General features: G+C 32.2%; 1 protein-coding gene across 1 annotated transcript in view; it reads left to right on the top strand.

Moving 5' to 3' along the window:
• LOC110033309 (agamous-like MADS-box protein AGL9 homolog) overlaps positions 1-25,528 on the top strand; it is a 48,794-nt gene extending 23,266 nt beyond the window's left edge. Inside the window, exons 2-8 of the mRNA XM_020737235.1 lie at positions 8,403-8,481; positions 23,703-23,764; positions 23,889-23,988; positions 24,078-24,119; positions 24,203-24,244; positions 24,344-24,486; positions 25,323-25,528. Of these exons, the coding sequence (XP_020592894.1) occupies positions 8,403-8,481; positions 23,703-23,764; positions 23,889-23,988; positions 24,078-24,119; positions 24,203-24,244; positions 24,344-24,486; positions 25,323-25,422 (568 nt within the window). The 3' untranslated portion in view covers positions 25,423-25,528. The remainder of the gene's footprint in view (positions 1-8,402; positions 8,482-23,702; positions 23,765-23,888; positions 23,989-24,077; positions 24,120-24,202; positions 24,245-24,343; positions 24,487-25,322) is intronic.
• Positions 25,529-25,845: the final 317 nt, after the last annotated feature.

Raw genomic sequence — 25,845 nt, 5'->3', positions numbered from 1 at the left:
CATTAGTGATATGGAGGGTGGAGATAGAATAAATTCTCAACTAGAAGGAGCACATTATGTTTCTCAGTCACCTGCTACTGGAGTCAGAAGGTCCAACGGAATGATACTACTAGTACACAAGTATTCTCCTTTATTACATTATTTGTTGCTAACTGATAATGGTGGACTAGAGTATTTTTTGTATGTAACTCAAGTTAAATATTCAAGGGATTTGGAGCTTGCCATGGATGTTGAGATATAATCTTTAGAGTTACATAAAAATTGAAATTTGACAGTATTACTAGATGCTTGAAGAGCACTACACAACGGGTGAGTCTACAAATTGAATGATGAGTCAGATGGAAGCAGACACTACAAGATAAGACTTATTGTTAAAGGGTTTTGACAGAAGGAAGTAGTAAACTATACAAATTTTTTTTCAGTGGAGAAGATAACAAATTTAGGAATTATTTTGAGTATGGTAGCATAGAAAGATCAACATTTGAAGCAGATGAATCTAAACATAGCTTTCTTACATGGAGATATGGAGGAGGAATTATAAATGGTGTAACTGTTGGGTTATAAGGTTTCAGAGAAAGAATAGTTGGTCTATAGGTTGAAAAAGAACCTCAATGGTTTGAAGCAAGCCCTGAGATAGTGGTACCAGAGGTTTGACAGATTCATATCAAACAGTGGGTATATGATGTGCTAGGCAGACTACTATTGCTTCATCAAATTTTTTGATATGAAGAAAATCAAAGACTTGAATGAACAATTATCGAGTGAGTTTGAGAAGAAGAATTTTGGTTTAATAAGAAAAATTCTTGGGATGAGAATCAGTAGGAATAGAAGTGAAGGTACACTGAAATTGTCTAAGACAAAGTATATTAAGAAGATCCTACTGAAGTTCAACATGAGTTAAGCAAAGCAGATTGGGAAAAATCTAAATAATTCAGCACTCAGAAGTCTAATGTATGCTATGATTTTGTATGAAATAAGATAATATATTTAAAATGAGGGTGGTCAGTGAGTACATGAGCGATTCAGACAAATACATTGGGTGGAGATGAAACAGATTCTTAAGTATTTAAGAGGAACTGTTAGCATGACACTTTAGTATGAAAGTGTAGAGACCGGTCAACAGAAAATTATAGATTTTATTTGACGAGAGATTTGGATGGTAGAAGTATAACAAGATATATCTTTATTTTGGGAAACATAGTGGTGAGTTGAGTTTCCAGATTGTAGAAGATTATTGCATTTTCAACTGTGGAGGAAAATACATTGCTATCACAAAAGTTAGTAAGGAGAAGATTTATTTACATGGCTTTATGTTAGAATTCTGCAAGCGGCAGGGAATTAGAAAGATTCATAGCGACGTATAAGTGCAATTCATGTTGCTAAGAAAGTTACTTCTTATGTCATGACAAAGCATATATAGTTGAGGTATCACTTTATACACTGCTTCTAAAAGATGGGCATCTGTTCTTTAAGAGGTTAAGCACAACTCAGAATCCTACAAAACTATTAATGAAAGTAATGATTATCGAGAAATTGGAGTTATGCTTGGCTTCAGTTGGAGTCCATAAAGGTTGAGACCAGGGGTAAGTCACAACACAGTACGTGACTTTGAAGATGTGTTGAGCCTAAAGCACCCACAGCTGGTGATAGCCCATAATAGTCACAAGAACTCACAACCTTAAAAGTACCTGCACATGGACTTGACATAGCCACACCTGAGATGGGTTTAGCTACGTTGGTCAGCATAACCACACCAAAATTGGCTTGACCACGCCGCTGAGGGTTGATCAATTCAGTTTAATCCCGAGCAAGTGAAATAATTATGTTGATACATGATGTTACCATATTGCAGAGCAATCCCTAATGTTAAGTTCCTTAAATCTGTGATTTTGAGTGAAGAAGGGATATTCTCTAGCTTGCAATGCTTTCAACAAGGGTATCATGAAGCAGAGGAGTCGAAGGGCATGATTTTAGCATGTGCTTTTTACTTGTGAGATCAAGAGGAAGGGTTTGAAGTAAAGTCCTGTAAGTTTAATTCACTATAGAGAGGAGATCTGAGTGAGTTATCCATATTTTTTTATATTCATAATAAAAATTTCTTAGTTGTGTGACTCAGTAATTTTTCCTATTCTCGGATTTTTTCACATTAAATTATGTTCTTATTTTTTATGTAATTATTTTCTTGTGCTTTTCTTTGATATCTTTTTTATTCTAGATTTTCAAATTAGTGTGATCCTATTCTACAGTGTGGCTTGTATTTCTATTTATTTGAAACCCTAGTAGAAATATATAAGAGTTTCATCGCAACTATCTTAAGATTGCAAAGCTATCAAGCAGCATGGAATAGCAAACTAGGTTAAGAACCAATTATAATTTCTTTCTAGTAGTGTTAACGTTCTAACCCAAAATCTTTAAATTCTTTGTTTTATTTCTAACCTAAGTATTTGGGCACTACCTATCCTAAATTTAGTGTTAGTTGGTTCTTGATTAGACCTAAGTTTGGTTGTTTAGTTAGTTAATTTCAATTTAATGAAACATAAGATTGATTAAATAATTTAAAATCAAATATTGATATTTTTAAAACTAGGAATTAGATAGAACCTTTAAAATCAAATTAAAATAAAAAATTGAGTTTTATTTGATTTAGTTCTTAGTTTTTGATCAAATAATGCTTTGGCCAAGATGGATGAGCAAAATGTGCGACTATGTGCATCACATATAGTTTCACATTTTACTTGCAACAAGTATATTCAAGAATTATGAATCCCTTAAAAGTTATTAGCATCATTAAGTAACATTGATGGTTTTGTTTATTTTTTTAAGTAAAATAATAATTTTAAGATGAGATAAAACTGGCTAAGGGGCCGTCTAGTTTTTTTAATTAAAATGAATGGTGTAATTGAAATTCAGCTAAATCATATGAATTCTAAATTCAACCAAAATGAATTACGATGTAAACTTCAAATTCATTCAAACTTTACATTGTATTTGTATTTTTTCATACCAAAAACATAATTTTCTGAAATCTCTCCAATAAATTACAGTACACCATTAATTCACTTAACCATACATCCCGTAAGTAAAAAAATGGAGAAATCACCAAAATTAGTTTCTCATTTAGATATTTTATAAATTTAACAGTGTATGAGAGAAAATCTTCTAATAACAAATGACTATTATAAGTTTTCTAGCATAGAAAACAAATTACTATTATAAGTTTTCTAGTTAGCCTCAGCTCTCAATATTAAGATTTTAAATCATAAATTCTATTTGATCATAGTGTTACTACTTTGAGGGAAGCCTAAACTAGAATGTTGTGCACTACTTTGAGTTCTCAAGCTTCATCAATTCATCAACCTAGTACTCTTGCTTGTAAGAGAAATATAGGCATCATTAAACCTCATTCTCATGGTAAGTATAGTAGAACTCCAAATTCTAAAAATCAAAGCTCTAAAGTAGTTAGTTACTACTACTATGAAACTGGTCATATGAAAAGAATGTGTCAGAATTTGCTAAAAAAGATCAAAATGGTTCTAAATCACATTACGCTCACATGGTCACAACTGATGAGGTCTCCTTAGGTCATACTTTTATTGATTTTAGACGAATATGCCAAATTCATCCAGCTTCAGAAAACATACAAGAAATCTACATCTATTATTGCCTTTGTTAAGTTAGGTAACAATGATACTTTCTCTATTACTGCATTTGGTTAGTCAGGTAACAATAATACTTGCGTTTTATCCTCTTCCACACATTGGCTCATTGATTTTGGTGCTATAACTCACATGATTTTAATCCAAAGTTCCTTTCCACCATTCATAAACATCTTTCTTTTTTCATCTTAGCAGATGAATTCACTTCTAATGTTTTTAGTTATGGTACCATCAATGTTACACATACTTTACAATTGACTTATGTCCTTAATCATGCTCAATTCTCTTTTAATATTATCTTTCTTAGCAAAATTGCACATGCTCTTAATTATTGTATCTTATTCTTCCTTGATTATTATCTTTTTTAGGATCTTATAATGAAGAAAATTATTAATAAATGATAGTTTCGAGGGGATTATACATTTTGGAGAGCAAACTATCTCGACCCATAGTCTCTTCTAGCATCTCATCCCTTTTTTAGGTGTATTGTTGATTAGGACATCCATCACTATGAATGTTAAAATGACTTAAACTCTCAATTTTAGCTATTGTTATTTTTATATTGTGAGACGTGATACTTTGTTAAACACCTTTGTTTGTCTTTTGTAATTCCCGAAGTTAAAAATAATTGTTAGTCACAGTTATGAGCTGGTTTGTTCTAGTGTATGGGGACCTTGTCTTGTTTTATCTAATAGATTTTGATATTTTTACTTTTGTGGATAATTTTCTTGTATAATATGGCTTTAGTTTATGAAATCTCTTATATTGAGTAATTGCGTGTTTCAATCCATTTATGTCGAATTAAAACTCAATTTACTATTTTGGTCAAAATTCTGAGAAGTGACAATGACAAAAAATATATTTTTTGCACCGTTTTAGACATACATGGCATAAAACGAGATACTTTATTAATTATCCTGTATCAATACTCCACCCCAAAATGGAGTAGCTGACTGGAAAAATAGACTTCTTTTGAAGATAGCAGGAGTTGTTTTCTTTCAAAGCAATTTACCCAAATAGTTTTCAGTTGATTCAGTTTCTACTGCATGTTTTTTTATCAATTGAATTCCTTCTACCGTTTTACAAAACCATATACCCTACCAATTATTATTTTCAACAAACTCTCGATCCCATTAAATCACGTTAAGTGCACTTATTTTAGACATGATACTCAACCACAAGTTTCTAAACTGGACCTTATAGGTACAAATCCCATTCTTTGATATTTTTTCCTTCTTATAGGTACATAATTTCTTATGATGCCGCCTTTCATGAACAAATCCCATTCTTTGGTAACTCAATATATATTGTCTAAATTCTCACGAGATTCTATTGAGTTTTTTAATTATCGTGTCATCATTTCAGATCTTGATCTAGCTCCACCTCCACCACTAGCCACTCAGCCCAAAATACCTATCACTAATACTTACTCTAGAAGATCTCGTCCCCTCGATCCTAGTATGATGTCAATATCATCTTCTTCAGTAGATCCTGCTCTTAATGACATTAATGTACCTATTGTTCTTTAAGAAAGTAAGTGTCAATGTGCTTTTCTTTATACTATTGATTATAACCAATTATCTTCTACTTCATGTTCATTTATTGCTTCCCTTGACACTGTTGAGATCCCAAGATCTGTCCAACAAGTCCTATTACATTCTAGGTGGAAGGCAATAATGTTTGATGAAATGAAGGCCTTAACTGAAAATGAAACTTGAAAACTAGTTGAACTACATTTTAGAATGAAGGCGGATGAATGTAAATTGGTTTTTGCAGATGAATTTCATTTTGATGTATTCGTAGCTCATCTCAATGCTCAGTTGGCTGTTGAGAGCTTTTGCTTAAACTTGTGAGATTAACTATTTGGAAAATTTAGTCAAGCATTATGCAAAAAAGTAAAAATGATCATATTGTATTCTACAATCAATCTATTTTTGGGATCTTTTTTCTAGTGTTGCATCTTGATGTCATTATTATTATTATTGAATGCAACACTAAAGATCTAGGTGCCTTGAAATATTTTTTAGGGATTTGAGTATCAAGAAGCAACAAGGGCATCTTTCAATCTCAAGGGAAGTATATCTTAGATTTATTAACAACAACTGGGAAATAAGGAGTCAAACAATGCAGTACTCTCATGCTTTCTAATCAACAAATTCCTAAGAATTAAGAGCATTTTAATGATCGATAACAATATAAATAGTTAGTGGGAAAATTAAATTGCTTTACAGTGATGCACCATGATGTTGCTTTTTCAGTTAATATTACAAGTCAGTTTATGTCCTCCAACACAGTTTATCTTTGGTCAGCTTTGGAACAGTAACTATGTTAATTCAAAGGAGCTCATGGATAAGATATTCTATATCAAACCGTGGACATAAAAATAGTAAATGTTTCTCTTATGCAAATTGGTCTCATAGAAAAAGTCATATTGTTTAATAAAGTGTTTTTGTTGGTGGCAATTTGCTCTCAGGAAAAAGTAAGAAACATAATCAAGTGTCATGATTTAGTGTATAATCTGAGCATTGGGAAATGACACAAGCTTTTTCGAGTGGATTGATATGGATCTCTCAATTATTAATTGAAATAGGTTCAAGATGACACTTCTAACAAAACTATAATGTGATAAACAAGCTGCAATTCATATTGCCTCAAACATTGTATTCCATGAACGAACTAAGTGTTGGGTTTGTGGAGCCAAAGCATCCACACAAACAGGAGACCAAGCACCCAACGCATATACATTGGATTGTGGGAGCTCAAGCGCCCACTTGGGCGCTGCTCACAAAGAAAATGATGCCTATGTGTCGGCCTATGGCATATATGTGCCCACATATGTGAGCGTGGATAGTAGAGACGTCGCCTAGGTGCCCAACTCAAGTGGGCACCTCTAGTAAGTGTGGCGCTCAGAGGCAATGTTTTCAAATAACTTTGGTTTTAAGAGCTAATTTCAAGCGATATAATGTGTTGTCTTCCTTCCGCGTTCTAAGATAAACATCCCGGTGAAGGTGAGAAGTGTCGAAGAGGAGGATTTATGTGGATCGGAGAAGGAAGAATTTGGAGCGATGTCTTGTAAGTATCCTTGATTGAGAAGAGGAAAGTGAGTGTGTTCTTTGTAAAACTTTCTAATTCATAATGAAATTTTTCTATTGATGTGGCTCCATGGTTATATCCCGTTCTTGGGTTTTTTCACTTTAAATTCTTGTGTGTTTTTCTAATTAGTTTGTTTTATTATGCTTTTGTTCATAAGTTTGTCCCAATTTTCTCAAATCTATGTGATCCTATTCCGCGGTGTGGTTTAGATTTTCGAATTGAAGCCCCTATGAATTTACGAAGGAGATTCCGCGAGTTACTTTCTCCCAAAACTAAGTATATTGGGATAGATTGTCACTCTGCTCATGAAAAGAGTTAACAAAATTTTAATTTCTACTACTCATGTAAAAGTTTGGAGAGCAACTTGGGGGCATCTTCATAAAAGCCCTTAAGAGAGGTAGGTTTGATTATATTTATTACAAGTGGGACATGAGAAATATCTAGGTTCCAGCATGTAGTGGAGTGTTATGAAAAGTAATACATTAAGAAGCTTATTTATTAGGAAGATTAATATTATGTGTCTAATTAGATGAGATTTATAGGATCTTTTCTATATTAGAAATATTGCTAATCCGAGTCTGTATAAATATGTAACATATGTGTTCAACTATAAATATAAAGATTTGCTTCCCTTTACATTATTCTTGGGCTAATCCAACTGTTCGGTTGGTAAAGAGAACGACTCTAGCAACTAGTAATGATCTCATGGTTATTATTTAATAATGGTTAATAGTCACATCCAATGACACCTATGTTTCACTAATTCAATATGCCTAGTTGTAGATTTTGATTATAAAACACTTCGGTGATGATGGATTAATCTCTTAATGATGAGCTGCACGGAAATAACTCCAACAAGAACTATTACACATATTTGAGGAATTAGAAAAGAACACATTTTCTCATCATTTTTATTTGAAATTGTTTCTTTTTGACATAAGTCATGTGCCATAAATGACTTTAGAAATGAAATTTTGTAAAGATCATAATTGCTCCAAGTAGTCAAGATATTCATGAAATATTTTTTAATAACATGCACATGCCAAAACATTCAAACAAGATTATAAAATCGCTCTTGTCAAGATTTTTTTTGTGGACCAATTAGTGGTCCCTTCGAAATCCATTGTAGTTTTATGTCTTACTTAATATGCATCATGCTACTCCATGTACGGAACACTAGATTGCCAATTTGATTAACTCTGAATTGGAACTTCATAGATTCTAGGGTATTGAATATTCAATTTGGATAGCTTTGGAATACATGGATACATTTTGAGAAACCTATTTTTGTGGCAAGATTTTTGAACTGTTTTGATCTTGTATGATCTCTAATTTTTATTTTTGAAGTTAAGTTGAACATCGATCAAACTTCTAGAATAAAATACATCAAGTCAAAATTACACTTTTTCAAATAGAGAGTTTTTTTTCTTTTATGAGCCCAACTCTTTGTAGCCACACAAGCATTTTTTTTTATTTTTGAGGTCAATACATTTTTCTTTTGATGTCTTAATTTGAGGAACAAAATTCATTAGAAAAAAGACAAAAAAGGGATTATAAGAAAGCAGGGGTGCATGAGCCTATCAAGCACATTTCTTTGTGATATATTTAATTTTCCGTGTTTCGACTAATTGTTTATTCTTTTATGAATTTCAGTATGTTAAAAACGTTAGAGAAGTACCAAAAATGCAATTTCGGAGGCCCAGAAACAACTATCATATCAAGGGAGACCCAGGTAAACATAGTCAACTTTTTTGTTTTTTTGAGAGTTAACCGATATTTTCCTGAACATTAGCAACTATTAATAATCTTGAAAATGATTTTATTTTCTTAAAATTTAAATGTTAATTTGTTTATATTACTTATTTTGTGCTATGTTTAGATTAAAAGAAAGTGAATGGACGGAAATAAACTTCCGATAATGCGTGTCTTAATTATTGATCTGCGGCTATTTATTCAAAATGTTTACCCCTTCTAATTTTGTTCAACTTGACTCCCTACATACAAGAGGGTTTCAGTTTACTATTCAAATTGAATAATTTGTATTTCACCAGAATTAGAATGATAAACATATTTTAATTTCAGCGAATTTTGTAAACATGGAGAAAGCTTCCTCAAAGAGAGAAAAAAAAAATTCCTCCGGCCAAGAAAAATATTCAAAATATTTGATGAAGAACAATGATTAAAGAGTAAGGAGCGAAAAAATTTGAAAATCAAATCAAAATAAAACGGTAATCATATAATAATTTCAAAAAAAATTAATTAAGACTTTTTAATATTATATATTGTGTCCCAATTTTTTATTTGAAAATTAATGATTCACATATTATGACTAATTAATAGTATAATTTAAGAAATAATAATAATTAAGTAATTAAAGTTTCTAAATGTTTCAGCTAAAAATTAAAGCTTGCAAACAAATAAAATGATAGATCAAAGTCAAATTACTTCGCTAATAAGAGTATACTAAATAACAAACAAATTTATCGTAGTAAGAAAAAAATCTATCTTCATTTCGTTACTGCGATGTTTTTCCTCAAAATTAGGTATTTGAAATTGTGCCGCATTTGAAAAAAAAAAGGACAAGTCATTCAATTTGCACTCACATAATTGAAATTAGAAATAAAGTTTTATGCAAGTCTGAAGTTCAAAATTAAGGGTCCGTTTGGGGTAGCTTATAAGTGCGGGCAGTTTTTCAAAATGCCGCCTTACATTTTAGAATATATGTTTCGACATCTTATCTAAAATTGGTTTGGGGTTTTTACACTAAAGGCAGACCGCGGGCCGACCCCTGCAGCCAGCCCGCGGGCCGCGTTTCAGGATAAGCAGTTTATCCTGAAACGCACAAGCTGCCCCAAACGGACCCTAAGTTGGCACATCACCCGCAAGCAAAGTCAACCAACCTATTACACAATTTTAAATTTAATTTAAATTAATTCCAATTTTAATTGAACTTTTAAAATTACTCATACTTAACCATCTTCTCACATAATTCCTGCACGTAGCATATATAGAACAAACAATGACGTAATTGTTGTAAATATGAAATAACATAAAACAATGAAATACTTGTTGTGGCCCATAACTTTTTATGACCATCATCACCTTCAAGTTTTCAAACAAAAATAACAATTAATTAATGAGAAGAAACCAACTACTAAAAATGAACATTTCATGAAATGGAGACAATGCTTCTAACAATCATAAATGTGAAGATTTTCATCCTACCTTTGACAAATTCAATTATGATGAATTTTGCAATCTGGACATAGACTATCTCATATAATTCATCAAACATCACATATAATCTTTTCTCATTAATGAATAATATACCTTTTAAATTCACCATTTGCAATTAACTTGACGGGACTATATACTATCCTCATGGATAAGCTATAAATATGTATATGATAGACAATTTGATGGGGAATCGTAGGAAGTCAAAATAGTAGAATCTACCAGATTAATGGTATGCTAATGAAATAGGGTCAAATTAGATAAATTAAAATTTGGATTTCAATTAAAATTTTCAAAATAATTAATTTGTAATATAAGTTTCAATAGATTACCAAAATTTAAATAATTATAACTTGAACTCAATTTCTGGAAAAATCCTAATTGAAGTCTTCTCAGATTTAAAGTCCCCTGAAGTCATTACTAGCCTTAAACTATATATGCTTTCTGCTCATATCAATAAAAGGCTAGTAATTATCATAATTATTTGTTATTTTTGTGCCAATATCCTCCCATAATTCATGCATATTATGAATGGGATATGAGATAAATAATAAAAATTCTAAAATTGTAATGTTCATCTTAAGGAATACATCTTATGAACCATCTTTAATTCCTATAAGATGACATGTAAATTTAATTGCTAATCTTATAAGTATGATATGCTTCTCTAAACAAACAATCCATGTAAGAAAAACTAACACGAATAACTTAAAATTTAGTTGCAATGAATGAAGGATTGGGCAAATGGACATTATTTAATATTTTAGTTTTTTAAAGATATACTATTAATAAACTTCTTCAAGTATTGGCACCACTTTTTTCTCATTGTGAATTGTGAAGTTCATTTTATAAATTTTTGTGTCACAAAAATAAAAGTGAAAAATAGGTCCAACAATAAATTGATAGTTATCCTTGAAATTATTAAAAAAAAAATCGTCAAATTTTGCATGCTCAAATTGCACATTTGATTCATCAACTGCATCAAATAGTGCTAGTCCATCTTCACATTTGTCATGGAAGTTAATTACTTTCACTAGAACAGTTGGTATATATATTTATTCTTAGGGCGCTTATTTTCTCGAACTTTCACTCTATCTTCTAATCAATTCAAGAACTAAGTTTATCAATATGATCGATCAGATTTGAATGTTGATTCCATAACATCATATATATATATATATATATATATATATACTATCACTATTTTTCATGCATAAATTTATGACACCAATGCTATAAGTATAATTATCATGGGTTTAAATTATTTTCTAAATTTGGTACTCCCTTAAGAGATTATGATAAGTTTGTGTATACTCGGGGGTACTGCCATCGAGAGCAGAAGAGGCGAGTCGATCCAAATTGGATTGGTCTAGACCAACCAGACCCAGCCAGCGCAGCCGGCATCCACGTCAAGTCAGCTGGCTCAACATAGAGGGGTGGATACCTAGGAGAGGCTGAGCATGATTTCAGCTCCCGGGTGGGATCCACATAACTGCTAATCACACATAGGAGGGGAATCAAGGGGGTTTTTAGGGGGGAAAGTTTAAAAGGGGATCTTGGGGAATATTTATGAGGGATAATTTTTCAGGGTTGGTTTTTATGATTTTTTTGGCTGCTTTTTTATTTTTTTGCGTAGTATTCCTAGTGATGTCTAGGATTTATAAAGAGACAATCTATCTCTAAAACAATAGATCAACGTTGGATTTTGTTTGCTTTCATTGATATTAGTAAAATCAACCTTTATTTGAGTTCCCCGATATCTCGATTGCAATTTATTCGTAATTTGTCACTAGTTTTGGTTTTGGATCAGATCAAATTATTCATGAACTATTTTTTCTTCAATTCGGTTAACTTGAAGCATAAATGATGTATTAGTGTGCTCTTATTAACTTTGGATAAGATTTTATTAGGCTTTTTCTTAGGAATTAGTATAAGTTTAATTAATGATCTTAAAATAGCATTGATAACATATCCTGGCACACTAAAATCTCAACAAAGCATCATAATATTTTTTGTGTGAATTGTAGCATAGCCTATTCTTAACTTTTTGCCTAAAATTTCTCTTTCTGTTTTTTTTTTTTTTTTGCAACTCCTAAATTGATTAAGCAATTCATTTTGGATTTCAACAATTTATAGATATTTCTCTTTAAGCTTATATTGATTTTGTTTCAGTTGAAATACTCTTGAAAAATATGTATGCATGTCCCCGAAATTTTATTTCAACAACTGGAACTATTTGAAATCAAATAAATGATAACGTTAAGAAAAGATTTAAATTATTGATTCACAGTCAAAATTTTTAAGATCATATCTTTTTCGAATATTGGGATATAATTATGGATATCCAAATAATTATGATGTGCTTGTCTAGTAGTACCACTTGAATGTTTCTAAATTGCTTAAAATTTGATATTTACAAATTTTGATTCCAATATGTTGCATGATGACTCAAAATGAGGGGTTCATTATGAAAATAAATAGATGTATAGGATATTGTCAAATAAAATTTTTTTAGGATTCATATATTACTATTAAGCTATTAAAAAACTCACTTTTCTTACAATCAAACATATAATATATTCTTAAATCAATTAAAAATAAAATAATTAAAATATTAAAAATTTCTTCAAGAACATTAAATAAAATTAAAAAAATAAAAAAATTAATTTCTGCAAATTAAATTTCCAACCTCGAACTTTTTGAACTTATTTAGAGAAGTAGACATATAATCACAATTTATGTAGATGAAATAAAAGTTTAAAAAATTGCCTCACATCAATACATGGAAATGACATCTCCCAAAATAAAGTATTTGGAGTTGTATCCTACAGGGAAAGCACATATCCATCTTGAACTTACAAAATAGATATTCAAATGAAAAAAATTATTCAAGCCAAAAATTTTTGAATTATATGCCCCAATAGACATTTTATTGGCAACTCATAATTTTGTTAGTTTATAAAATTGCCTTACCATCAATTAGAAGATTGTCCTCAATTTAAATATAATTTCATAAATTACATGAATCAAGCTTGGATGCACTTAACACATTAGAATTATTCAATTTACTTGCCTAATGGGAGACTAATGTTCACATCTAGAGAGTAGTCGCATTTCATATTTTTTTTCAATATTATAATTTTAAACCATATTTTTTTTTATAACCAAAAATATTTTTACACTATAAAACCTTTATGTTAAAAAATAAAGTGCAATTGATATATTTCAATAATCTATCTAGTCAACATGAATCTTTGCATAATTAAAGATCACAAAATACTCATGTATTTCAATCAAACATTTATGAAACCGGCTTTGGAGTTATTTAAAACTTCTTTTAAAAATGTGCATCAGATCTTACATGATTAAGATTACTCAGCCTAATGCCATTTAAAGTACTAAGATATTAAAAATAAATAAATATTGAATGGGATAATTTGGGGCAATCCACTTGAGCATTTAAGATTTTGACAAAAACAATCAAAATACCATAAGGAAATATATATAAATGAAAGATCACAAAATAAAGATAAAAAAAAAAAAAAACTCATGTCTTTCAATCAAACATTTATGAAATCAGCTATGGAGTTATTTAAAACTTCTTTTAAAAATGTGCATAAGATCTTACATGATTAGATTACTTAGTCTAATGTCATTTAAAGTACAAAGATATTAAAAATAAATAAATATTGAATGGGATAATTTTGGGCAATCCACTTGAGCATTTATGATTTTGACAAAAACAATCAAAATACCGCAAGGAAATATATATAAATAAGCCTTCATTCCATACTTGAAAGAAAACTTTTGGTGAAGTGTTCTCAAATTTAAAATATCCCAATGCTTTATTTGCCGGTCAATATAGATACTCACCATCATTTTATTATTATCTTCTTCTAGTTGATGATTAACATTGACAACTATACGTGTTTACAATCACTGGAGTATTGTGGTTGACAATCCATGAGGGATGAACTTGTCAACTATTGCCTAACTTTCAATGCTCCCATTTTCATATTCCTTTAGTTGATATTAAAAATTCCATCATTTTTTTTACCATCGTCAGCTAACTTCAACACCTAACACTCCTCTTTTTTATCCCTCCAATATTTTCCATTATTATCATAAGAGACTAGAATGATAGTTCAGATTTTCCACTTCTACCATCTCTACTTGAGGGGAAGGGCTAACTTTAGTAGTTTCTTTGTCTCATATAGTTGTTTTTTTTATAGAATTTAAATTTTATTAATATTTAAAAAAGGATACTATAAGTAGGTTGTAAACCCCAACTAATCCCAAAATACAACCAACTCAAAAAAAATTCTAAGTAGTCACACCACCAGATAAAAGTAAGGATTTTACAAATATGGATTACCATTGAGAAATACCAAAAATAAAACAAAAATCAACCATGAAGCTAATAAAATTTACTCTACCCAAAAGAGTGATCTTCATGCAACCTCCTTAGAAAGTAAATAGGTCCAAAAAAATTAAGCTTCAGAACCATGCAAAATGCTTTTCCAAAATATGTTCATAGAAGACTGTAAAAATTAACGCAAACTACTAACATATCTGCAAAAAATAAAGATCAACTATCCATAAATAATAATAAGAATTTTTGTATTATTAGAAGAATGAAAATTAAAAGGTTAAATCTAGTGTCAAAAGAAATATTCTAGTAGATAGAGTACAATTCAAATGTCTTCTAACCATAAATGTCATTAATATATCAAAGTGATGTACTCCTAATACGATAGGCATACCACTAAATGGAAACTATTATACAATAATTATAATAGCAAGTAAACCATAATAAAAAATTAACTAGTAATAACAAAGCCTAAAGGGTAGTAAATTCAAAAATAAAGCTAAAGAAGTCACTATCCATAATCATGTTCTAGTTTAAGATGTCAAACTTTCAAACCACGTAAGACGTACCATATGAGGATAATTAAATGAACAACCGTAGTCCCAAAAAATAAATGTAATATCCAACCATAGAATCATGAAATTTTTTTATTAAGAATTAGATATTTGCATGAAAATCATGGCCTTCATGACCCAAACTCTTCTTTGGTATACAAACACCTACATTAAACTATAGATGTTTAACATAGAGGCTCATTTTATCAAAATTAATTAATCCTCCCTCTCAATTCTTAGGGATACTAGTGTCACGACCCGAGTTGGGGCTTGTAATTAACCAAGATGGGAACATATAATCGGACAGTGTGAATTAAATTTTCTATATTTTTCTACAATTTAACAAATGAAAGAGTCACTAATCAGATTAAATTAAAGTAATATATTTAAAATTACCTCGTTACAGGTTGTCTACGTCTTATATAAATGTTTTTCCTTCTTTCGCTCATCTTTTAATCAACTAATTAAATTAGAAAAATTAGTTTAAAATAACTGTGAGCTAATGAGCCAGTGAATACTCATAATCTTAAACTACAACATTACAAGGGGAAAAAAATAATATGCTTGTCAGTTAAGCTTCTTAATAAATCAATATAAACATATAAAATGTTTTTCACACAATAACTTACCAATATTATTTTATATTTATATAATCGTCATAGAAGTACCGTCTAAAAATTGTATCACTTAAGATATTTCAATATCAATATATTTTTTTTATTTACGTGCACGAGTATATTAGTTTTCTTCTACTAATATCATCAAGAGGTGACTCCATCATAGTCAGTCATACATATACATACAATATATATATATATATATATATATATAGATACATACATATGTATGTATATACATACAAATACTATATTGCATTAATTATTTCTTATTTTGAGATTAGAAGCATTCATATCGAAATTATCAATAAAACTTAATAATAAAACAATCAATTATATTAATCAAGTATAATTAACAACTTATAAAGCTAGATATAAAAGATATCTAAATGATACTATAATTTCAAGATAGGAGTACTCATCATGTTGATAAACAATCAGCTTGCTCTTGAAGTCGATTATTTTATAATGGAAAACTAAAATACGATAAAAATGTAATTAAATTAATAAACCATTTATGTATTTAATTTATGAAATCCCTCTAAGTTTTTTTAATGAATAAATTTCTTACTATTACTATTATTATTATTATTATTATTGAGCTTTAACATTAAATCAATTTAATATAACTTAACTCGGCCGCGCCCCTCACAGTGTGAATTGCTTCCTCCCCTCTGTGCTAATTGAATCGCACGAGCACCACGATTTCCTTAAATCGATTCCCTCCCGCCCTAACTCAATCCTTCTTCCTCTTTCTCTTTCACTCTTCTTCCTCTCCTCTTCTTCGTTGGTTGGTTAGGCATGATTCTCCTTCTTCTACTCCGAAAGTCATGAGCCACTACACCGACGCCGAGAGCTCCTGTCGCAATTGTGTCTCAACCTAGTAGCGCAATTGTTGTTCAACTCTCCAGGTATGTTGTTTCTCGCCCCTACCATCTCCCCCTTACACATGGATTTATACATGAAAAGAACTCTTCGTCTTTTCGACCATCTTACTAATTCATATCCTCTCTGATGTTCTAACTGTTCAAGTCCTCTTTTCTTCTCTGTTGATTCCCTCTTCCCCCCATAATTGAAACTAAGCTGTACAATCTTCCCCATTTACAAAATTTTATCCTTGAAATTTATAAACAAACTTCAAGTCGTTTATCATTAAGTATGTCAATATTAGTTATCCATGAAATTAAGAGTCATATGAAAGGTAATCACTATAAGGGTAAAGAATCGATATAATGCAAATCAGCTACACTTTGAATAACAATACTAAAACAAGAGAAAATTTTAGGAATAATAGGCCAAACTCATTAGGCTTCATTGTCAGCAACAGCAGTAGATTTTTCATGCTTATTATGAGTAAGGGAATATACTCGAGGTTGAACAGGTTATCTTGGTTGACCTTAGGTTGGAGCTGAATTTATAGACTCGATCATTTTATGTCTACCTACAGTTATCTGTGAAGAAGCTCTACCAAATTTCTGATCTTCTGCGTCCTTCTGGTCAAGAGATGGACAATATCTTACTATATGACTAGGCTGGTGACACCAATAACAAGTATTAGTGCCCATCAAGCATTCACCTTATAGTGTATTCTGCATTTGGCACAAATAACTCTAGTACCTTAAGTCGTACTTCTGTTAATTCTATCTGAATTATTCTTGTACTTCTTCCTGTTTGACCCCTCTGATTGGTCCACATATTCTTCTTCTTCAATATTCTTACTCTTGTGCATCTTTTATGATTCTAAGTAAGCTGATAGTTGATTTCCACTCTTCTAGCTTGTTCCACTAATACCGATTAATCATTGATCCTTAAAGATACTAAAAACTGTCTGATAAAACTCTTTAATCCCAAATGAAATCCGTAGCACTTTTCTTTTGCAGTAGGGATCAACTATAACACCTTGATAGTGCAATGAATTTTACTTTGTACTACATGATTGTATTCTCTCCTTGCCTCAAATTGATGAACTTATCATGCATCTGTTGTCGAGTGGATAAGGGTACGAACCACTCTCTAAAAGGGTCTATGAACTCCTCTCAACTTATCATTGTGTTGGATATGTCCCCTACTCTATCTTAGTATTGCCCATGCCACCACCTATCGGCTTCTCCATCCAGCGCAAACACCGCCTATGATACTCTTCTTTCATCCAGATAAGCCAGACTACCTAGTATTTTCTTTATCCTCATCAGCCGGTTTTTCACTTCAATTAGGTATTTTGTTCCCTTAAAAAATAATGGACACAAATCTTGAATTATCTTTTACTACTTATCTACAATGACTATATCACTTCCGATAGGCTGTGATCTAAACTCCTGAATTAGTTGATTCATTGTCACCATCATTCGGGTGAGGATAATCATGTTAACATTTATAACATATTGTACTTCTTTATTTTCTATCAGATTCCCTTCTTCTATGATTTCAGGTGTATCACTATTTATGAATGTATAATAATTATTACTTTAAGTTAACTTCAATTTTTTTTATAATTAGTAAAATTTTCTTATAATTATCCTATTGAGCTTTTAGATTTCATTAATTAATCCTAAACCTTGGGTCTGATACCATTTTTGTCACACGGCTCGAGGCTTAGGATTAACCAAGGCGAAAACAAACGGTCAAAGGGTGTAAATTAAATTTTCAATATTCGTATACAATTAAACAAATGAGTGAATCACTAATCAAATTAAATTAAGGAAATATATTTAAAATTACCTTGTTACAAGTTGTCTGCATTTTCTAACATCTTCAATAAGCATTTTCTCTTGTTTCGCTCTTCCTTTAATCAACAATGCAAGAAAAATGAAAAATAAATTGCAAGTCAATTAAGCTACTTAATACATCATATAATCACATAAAATGTTATTGAATGAAACTTACTATATTAATAGCATATCAATATTGTTTTCTATCTATACAACTATTACAGGAGCATTATTTAAAGATTGTACCACTTAAGGTACTTTAATATCGCTATTCTTTTTCATTTTCGGGCATGGGTATACTAGTGCTCCCCTACTAGTCCTATCAAATGGTGAATTCATTATATTCAGTTATGCACATACAAATAATCTAAGCTAATCATATCATTCATAATTTCATATCACTCAACATGTAATAATATAATGCATCAATTATTTCATATTATGAGATTATAAGCATTAGCATCGAAATGACCAATAAAATTTAATAATAAAATAATGAATTGAATCAATCAAGCATAATTATATTCAACTATTGTTTAACCATGTAGGTATGTCATTTATTACCTCTCCAGTCACCCCCCATCTCCCCCCCTCCCTACGTGTGGATTTATACACGTAAATAATTCTTCAGCTAACCAACCATTTTGCTTCGCTTCCCTCTCAGACGTTCCAATTGTTCGAGTCCTCTTTATCTTCTCCATCGATTCCTCTCCCACCTTTCGTTTCCTCTACCCCCGTAACTGAAACTAAACTGTTGCAATTGACATTAGAAAACTTCAAGAATTCATTCAAATTGTCACCAATATTGGTCAAACAGTCAAAATAACGCTTGCACTCTTGTAAATGCGAGTAATTCTACAATTAAAATTAAAACTCTATAAGAGTTTTTTAATATCCCTTAAAATGTAAATTAATTAGTAGCATTTGGCAGAAACATTAATAGTTTCAACCCATTGCATTCTTGAAAAGTTGGTAGCATGTAAGTCTAGGATTAAATTTTGATACATGGAAAATCTCACCTATCTGAAGTTAAATTTTAACAACACGGTCATTCACAAATACATGATCAACAGGTTAGATATTCTTATAACATTGCAATTTAAAAGGTAAATAAAAACTTTTATTTAAAAAAGAGTATCAGTAGGCATAAAGTTGTAAAAGATCTTCCAACATAATAAATAGCAAGAGAGAGGGATCAAATTATCCCAGATGAACTTGTAAGCTTTGCTAGAAACCTTATTCTCTCTAATATGGTTCTACAACTCTATAGAAAAATCTCCTGAAATAAAAATCTTAAAATAGGCTTTTATAATTGGGCAAGACCCCATCGGTTTTCCCTCCTTGCATTTTTTGGTTAAAGCCCTTGTAAGTTAAAAAATGAGTTGTTGAGCAACAGAAAAGCCCAAATACTAAATGGGCCTCATTGGTTTAATGGATCAAGCCAATTTGATGTGCATTTGGTGGTCTGACACTGACAAGATCATGTGTACCTATTAGCCATACCATTGGAAGTGACAAACTGCAAAGCTCCTTATCGCCTGGAAGGATTATGCCAGTACCTCCGAAGAACATTAGTATTCCTGCGAGTTTCTTAGAATAGATCTATCCAATCTCAATCTAGAAGCAAGCTTTTCCGTTCGAACTCATGTACATTGCTTGGTTTTCTATTTCATACTCGTACAAGCTGGTTTGACCTTCTCACCAAACTCGTCGGCAACTACCTAGCTACATCACCGAGCTCGATAAATAGCTCTTTGTGGTAGAAGAAGGAGAATTTATGCATGTCACCATACATAACACCATTTATTAATGGAATGATTATCCACACCAATCATGTTGTCAACAAGTCTAATCAAACTTTGTATTGCATAGCCTATAACTTAGTTTATGACTACTTTCTAGACCCTTGCACGGTACATATGTTCCTGAGTAGATGAATAAGCAAAAGGGGAAGGAGTGGGAGCTCTCACTCTCTCTCTCTCTCTCTCTCTCTCTCTCTCTCTCTCTCTCTCTCTCTCTCTCTCTCTCTCTCCCTTTTCTTCTCTCAAGCCCGGACCCTCGAAGTACTCTGTAAAAAATCTCTCAGTTTCTTCTCACTCCTTTAAGATCACTCTTGAATTATATGAGTTCATGAATTATAGAAACCTCACATCCTAAAAGGATTTAACATCCTAAAAGGTAAAGTGAGCGCTTAACTCATTATCAAAATTGAGTCAGGTGATCTTATATTTCAAGATGAGGAATAACAATTGAGTAGAGAGTTCGTGATGCACTGTAAAGTTCGTGATGTCGTAGATGAAGGAACTTAGGAAACAAATGAATAAGAGAATAGAAGAAGCAGGGCAAGAGATATCCATAAGCCATTGTAAGATCATTTGGAATGTCGTGCGAGATCGTCAAGTTTTGTGGTAAGCAGGCAAAATAACAGAGGGGTCAACCACTTGGAGAAGAGCCACCTTGGGTTAGGGCAACGTGAGCCCTAGATTCGACATTAGAGGAAGTAGAGGAAGATGACGATGATGCATTTTATATTTCCAAACAAGAGACACTTGAGTCCTCGGAAGACGAAGGAAGAACATCAGGAAGAAAGAGAAGTTACTAAAGAATCTTTTCTTTTGAGAAATTATTGAAACCAAACCCCCCATAAGGCTCAAAATTCTCACTCTTGACTCTTATAAGGGAAGAAATAATCCTATCGATCATATAGCCTCTTTTGAATCATCAAATTTTCTATTATGACCTTTCAATAGGTGTCATCACTTTATTTTGAGAAATTTAAATGAGTATTCATAGCTCAGTTGTCAGTGCTCAGAAGTCACAAAAAAAAAAACTTAGGCTTTATTATGAATTTTTTGAGAAGCTCCATTCAAAAGCTTTTGGAGTTTTATTACTAGATTCCAATGTGAAATGCTTGAAGTTAAAAATCTTGGACCTTCTCCTCGCTTCAATTCCTTCCAGATTTTGCAGTCATTCTATAGTTGTTCTCACTTGTTTTTTAATTGCATCATATCATACTTTTTTTTTGTCCTCTCCTTGAATTTTCTAATAATATTTTGTCACTTTTCTTTGTTGAAAAAGATTGTCGATTTATTTCTTAGTTCAATCTCCTTGAGGTGAAGATCATAAAATATTAATATTGTCTCTTTATCTCACATTGCAGCTAAACCAACCTCTTTTGTCTTAGGCATTGGATTATTATCACGAAAAATGAATATTAATATAAATAGGAATGCTAAACCATACCACCGCACACTCCACCAGACCTCCACACCTCCAGGCACCCCATCACACCACAACAGCACATCCACACGCCACAACACCACACACACCCCTACACCTCCACACCTCTACACACCCCGCCACAATAGCACATCCACACACCACACCACCACACCACCACACCTTACATTAACAGCTGAACCACAACACAACATCGCACCACACACAACACAACACCACACCATAATATCAAACCACACACCACCACACCACACGACATCAAACACACCACCACACACCACTACACACATTACCAAATTGGCATTCATTGAATACACAATAGTCAAAACATGGCCACTCACAAATCCAATCTCAATTTATATGCATTTCAAATATCAAAGCCAAAAAAATAACCAAAAAAATCATCAAATTTTTGAATTCACAAATTCTAAGAATGAACCACCAAACAAGCATCATTCACATTGCTATTCCCAGTTGCATAAAACAAAACCGTTAACGGTTTCAGAAAACTGAAATAAGAGCCAAAGCCGCTCCCCCTCTCCCATTAGGCCTCCTTTTCTTCTCAAATTCTCACTCAAATATCAAATTTTCACTCAAATCCAACATCGAACTCCCACTCCATCAAAATAGAAGTATCGTCAGCTGCCAACGCCCCAATTCCGAATGTAAAAATCTCAAAAAAGCATAAAATCTCAAAAAATTGGTGTTACGCACAAAACACAAGAACTCATCAAGCAAATGCACCAATAAACTATGTACAAACCAATACGGCTAACAGAGCAAATCCACCAAGAAAAAAAAAGGGATCATTGATACTAGATAAAAAGGTAAACGTTGAAAAACCCTCGTCATCGGTGTCGGTGGAACGAGGAGAAAGAAAATGAGAAGAAATCGTATAAGTCGAGCAAATGCGGGGCAATGACGAGCGGGATGAGCGGGGCATAAAAGAAAACACGAGAGCTCTGAAGCGATTAGGGTAGATGACACGAAGTCGGGGTAGAATAATATCGTGAAGCCGTGGGGTAGTTGATTAATGATATCACGAAGAAACATGAGTAGCAAAGTCCCTGCGTTTTCATTAAAATGCCGAAAAAAGCCGTCGAGGTGCCGCCCCCCTAAACGGGGGTATTAATCTCTTATCCTTTCATTTTGTTATTCTTTTTGTAGTATTCTTTTGAAGTGCTAAAAAAATTGACGAACTAAATGTATGTCCAAAAATGAGTTGTTGAACAACAAGAAGCCCAAAATTAAATGGGTCTTATGGGCTTAATGGATTAAGCCCATCAGTTGTACATATAGTAGTTTGGCCTTTACTAGATCTATTACTCCTTAGTCATAGTTTTAAAAATGACAAGCTGTAGAGCTTCATATCATCCAAAAGAATTATGTGAGTACCATCAAAGTATGTTAACATTCTAGTGACTTCCTTAGAACGAGTCTACGTTACCTCGATCTTCAAATGAGATCTTCCATTCAAACTCTGGTATGCTGCCCGATTTTCTATTCCATGCTCATAGTATGAGCTAGTTGAACCATCTCACTAAGCTGGCGGACAACTACCTTGGTATATCATTGAGCTCGAAGGATAGCTCTCTGAGAAAGAAGAAAGAAAATTATCGTCCATCAACATAAATACACTCATTTATTAACGGCATGAAAATTCACACCAACAGTCTTGTCAATGAGTTTGATCAGATTCTGTACTACATAGTCTATCACCTAGTTTTATGATTATTTTCTAGGCCCCTACTCCGGTACATGGTTTCCACTGTATAGAAATAAGCTGAGGGGGAGGGGGAGCTCTCTCGCTTTTTCTCTGTTTCTCTCTTATCCTCTCTCAAGTTTGTGCTCTCCAAGAACACTGTAAAAAAAACTCAGGTTCTTCCCACTCCTTGAAGCTATCCCCCATACTGTACGAGCTGGCAAATTATTTGGGATCTCCTGTCTCAAAAGGATTCAGCAACCTTCGTGGAGCATTAGTCTCATTTTTATTCATATGTGTGGAAGTCTTGACCAATCAGAAAAAAGATGTTTTAATCAATCAGAAAAACAATAAAAAAAACATAATCTCTTAAAAAAAAATTAACTCGCAATAGGTTTAATCACAAAATGACAAAAAAAAAAACTGAAAAGTTTTGGATGCTGGCATCTAATTTCTTTCTTTCAATGCCCCGACCAAATTTACGGTCATCAACATGAATACTAACTGTTCTTGTTTTCGCTTGACACAGAATAGTCAACAGGAGTACTTGAAACTTAAATCCAGAGTAGAAGCCTTGCAAAGATCGCAGAGGTAAAACACGTCACACGTCGATCTCTTTATCCCCATTTTCAGATTCTCTAAGAGAGGATTAGATAATGCTAAAAATAAGAAAGAAATAGCAGTGTTAATTTCTCTCTTTCCTCTGCAACTCTAGAAATTTGCTTGGGGAGGACCTCGCTCCACTTAGCGGCAAGGAGCTCGAGCAATTAGAGAGGCAACTGGACTCCTCTCTTAAACAGATTCGATCAACACGGGTACGAACTGAGCGCATTCTTTACTAAAGATATCAAAATCAACCAAGAATAACATTGATATTTAAGAAACTTCTGTATTGATTTAACAGACGCAGTTCATGCTTGATCAGCTAGCCGACCTTCAGCGAAGGGTAAATGTCTAAATACTATGAACGGTCTCACCATCTATGTATCATGCTAATTAAGACTTACAAGCTGTCATCATGGCTGACAGGAGCAAATGCTTTGCGAGGCGAATAGAGCCCTAAAGATAAGGGTAATGACAATGAAGAAGCGCCGTTTCTCCAAAATTTCCTTCAAACTTTATTAAATAATGCAATTTTTGGATATTTAATTTGTATTTTTATGAGAGCAGTTTGAGGAAGGCAGCCAGGCGAATCAGCCGCAGGTCTGGGATCCCAGCAATACGCACGCCGTAGGATACGGGAGGCAGCCTGCTCAGCACCATGGAGAGGCGTTCTATCATCCCTTGGATAGCGAACCGACATTGCAGATCGGGTAAGTCATCGCTGCTGTCTTACTCGCAACAAGACTCTCCATAATCTGAAACCCAAGATCGCCACAGATTTTAGAAAGATTTACATACTCACCACTCAATTCCTATGTAATTGCATATTTAACACCCAAACTTTAATTTTTACATATATTCTAATGCTTTAAAAAAAGGCAGTTCACCCTTTTTTTTAAAAAATCAAACTGGTGGTATGAAAGTTTAGATGATATAAATGTTAAAAATATAAAATTTAAGTGTTAAATTTATAAATACAGGAATTATGCGGCATGTATGTAAATGCCCCATTTTAGTTCTTGATTGCGTTTGGTAATTTACCTGTTTCACACGTACTGTTTATATGAATAAATCAAGATTCTGGAGTCAGCTAAAGAATTGGCCGACAAGGGGCTAGGCATTATATTTTTCTTTTACATCATTCCTATTTCCTGGTCATCAAGCTGGCATACTTTTATGGGGGTATTTACGTACAAAACCACATAATTCTTATGTATTTACATATTTGCATGCATGACAATCAAATTTTTAATATAACTTAAAAATTGTCATAATTACTAAGTTCTTAAAAAAAAATATTGCAACATAAAAATGATATAAACATAAATGTCAAACTTTAAATGGTAGATATATAAATATATAATGTACATAAATTTCTCTATTTCTATGTGAGCAATGACGATTTTTAAGAAAATGCTTAATACTATAGATTGCTTGCATATTTACAACACCCGAACATCATCATTTCTTAGACGTAATTGAAGAGCAGTCTTTCGCAAAATATCACCACACAGCCTAAACACATTATCTTATTTTATTTAAACAGGTATCATTCTGATATAACGATGGCAACGGCGACTACTTCAACAGTTAATAATTACATGCTACCTGGTTGGCTTGGACAAATTTCAGGCTCCTACGAGTAGCTACAAATTTCTGGCTTTCCCCCTTACTACATTATGTATCCTAGAACTTTATTATTATTATTATTTTGGGCTTTTGTGTCGATTTCTGGCTCTTTTATTCTATTTGAATTTTGGGTTTTTGTGTCGATTTCTGGCTCTTTTATTCTATTTGATTTCCTCAGGGTCATAATTATTTAAAATTCTTATCTATAAAATGCCGTAAACAAGTGGGTGTGTGATAGAAGACGGGTTTTGTTTTCAGATTGCTTCCTTTGTTATCAGTTATTTCCAGTTGTTAGATACGTTAGCCCGGTATTTAATAAAGGGTTTCATTTCCTTAAATATAAGATATGTTTATCTGTTTTTTCTTAAATAGAAATTATTCAAGCATAACGGGTGTCTAATTTATTAGAAATATTATTTAGCTCCTGATAATGTCTTTTT

Source organism: Phalaenopsis equestris, unplaced genomic scaffold, assembly GCF_001263595.1.
Source record: "Phalaenopsis equestris unplaced genomic scaffold, ASM126359v1 Scaffold001133, whole genome shotgun sequence".
Lineage (NCBI taxonomy): Eukaryota > Viridiplantae > Streptophyta > Magnoliopsida > Asparagales > Orchidaceae > Phalaenopsis > Phalaenopsis equestris.
This window is presented reverse-complemented; position numbering and strand designations above follow the sequence as displayed.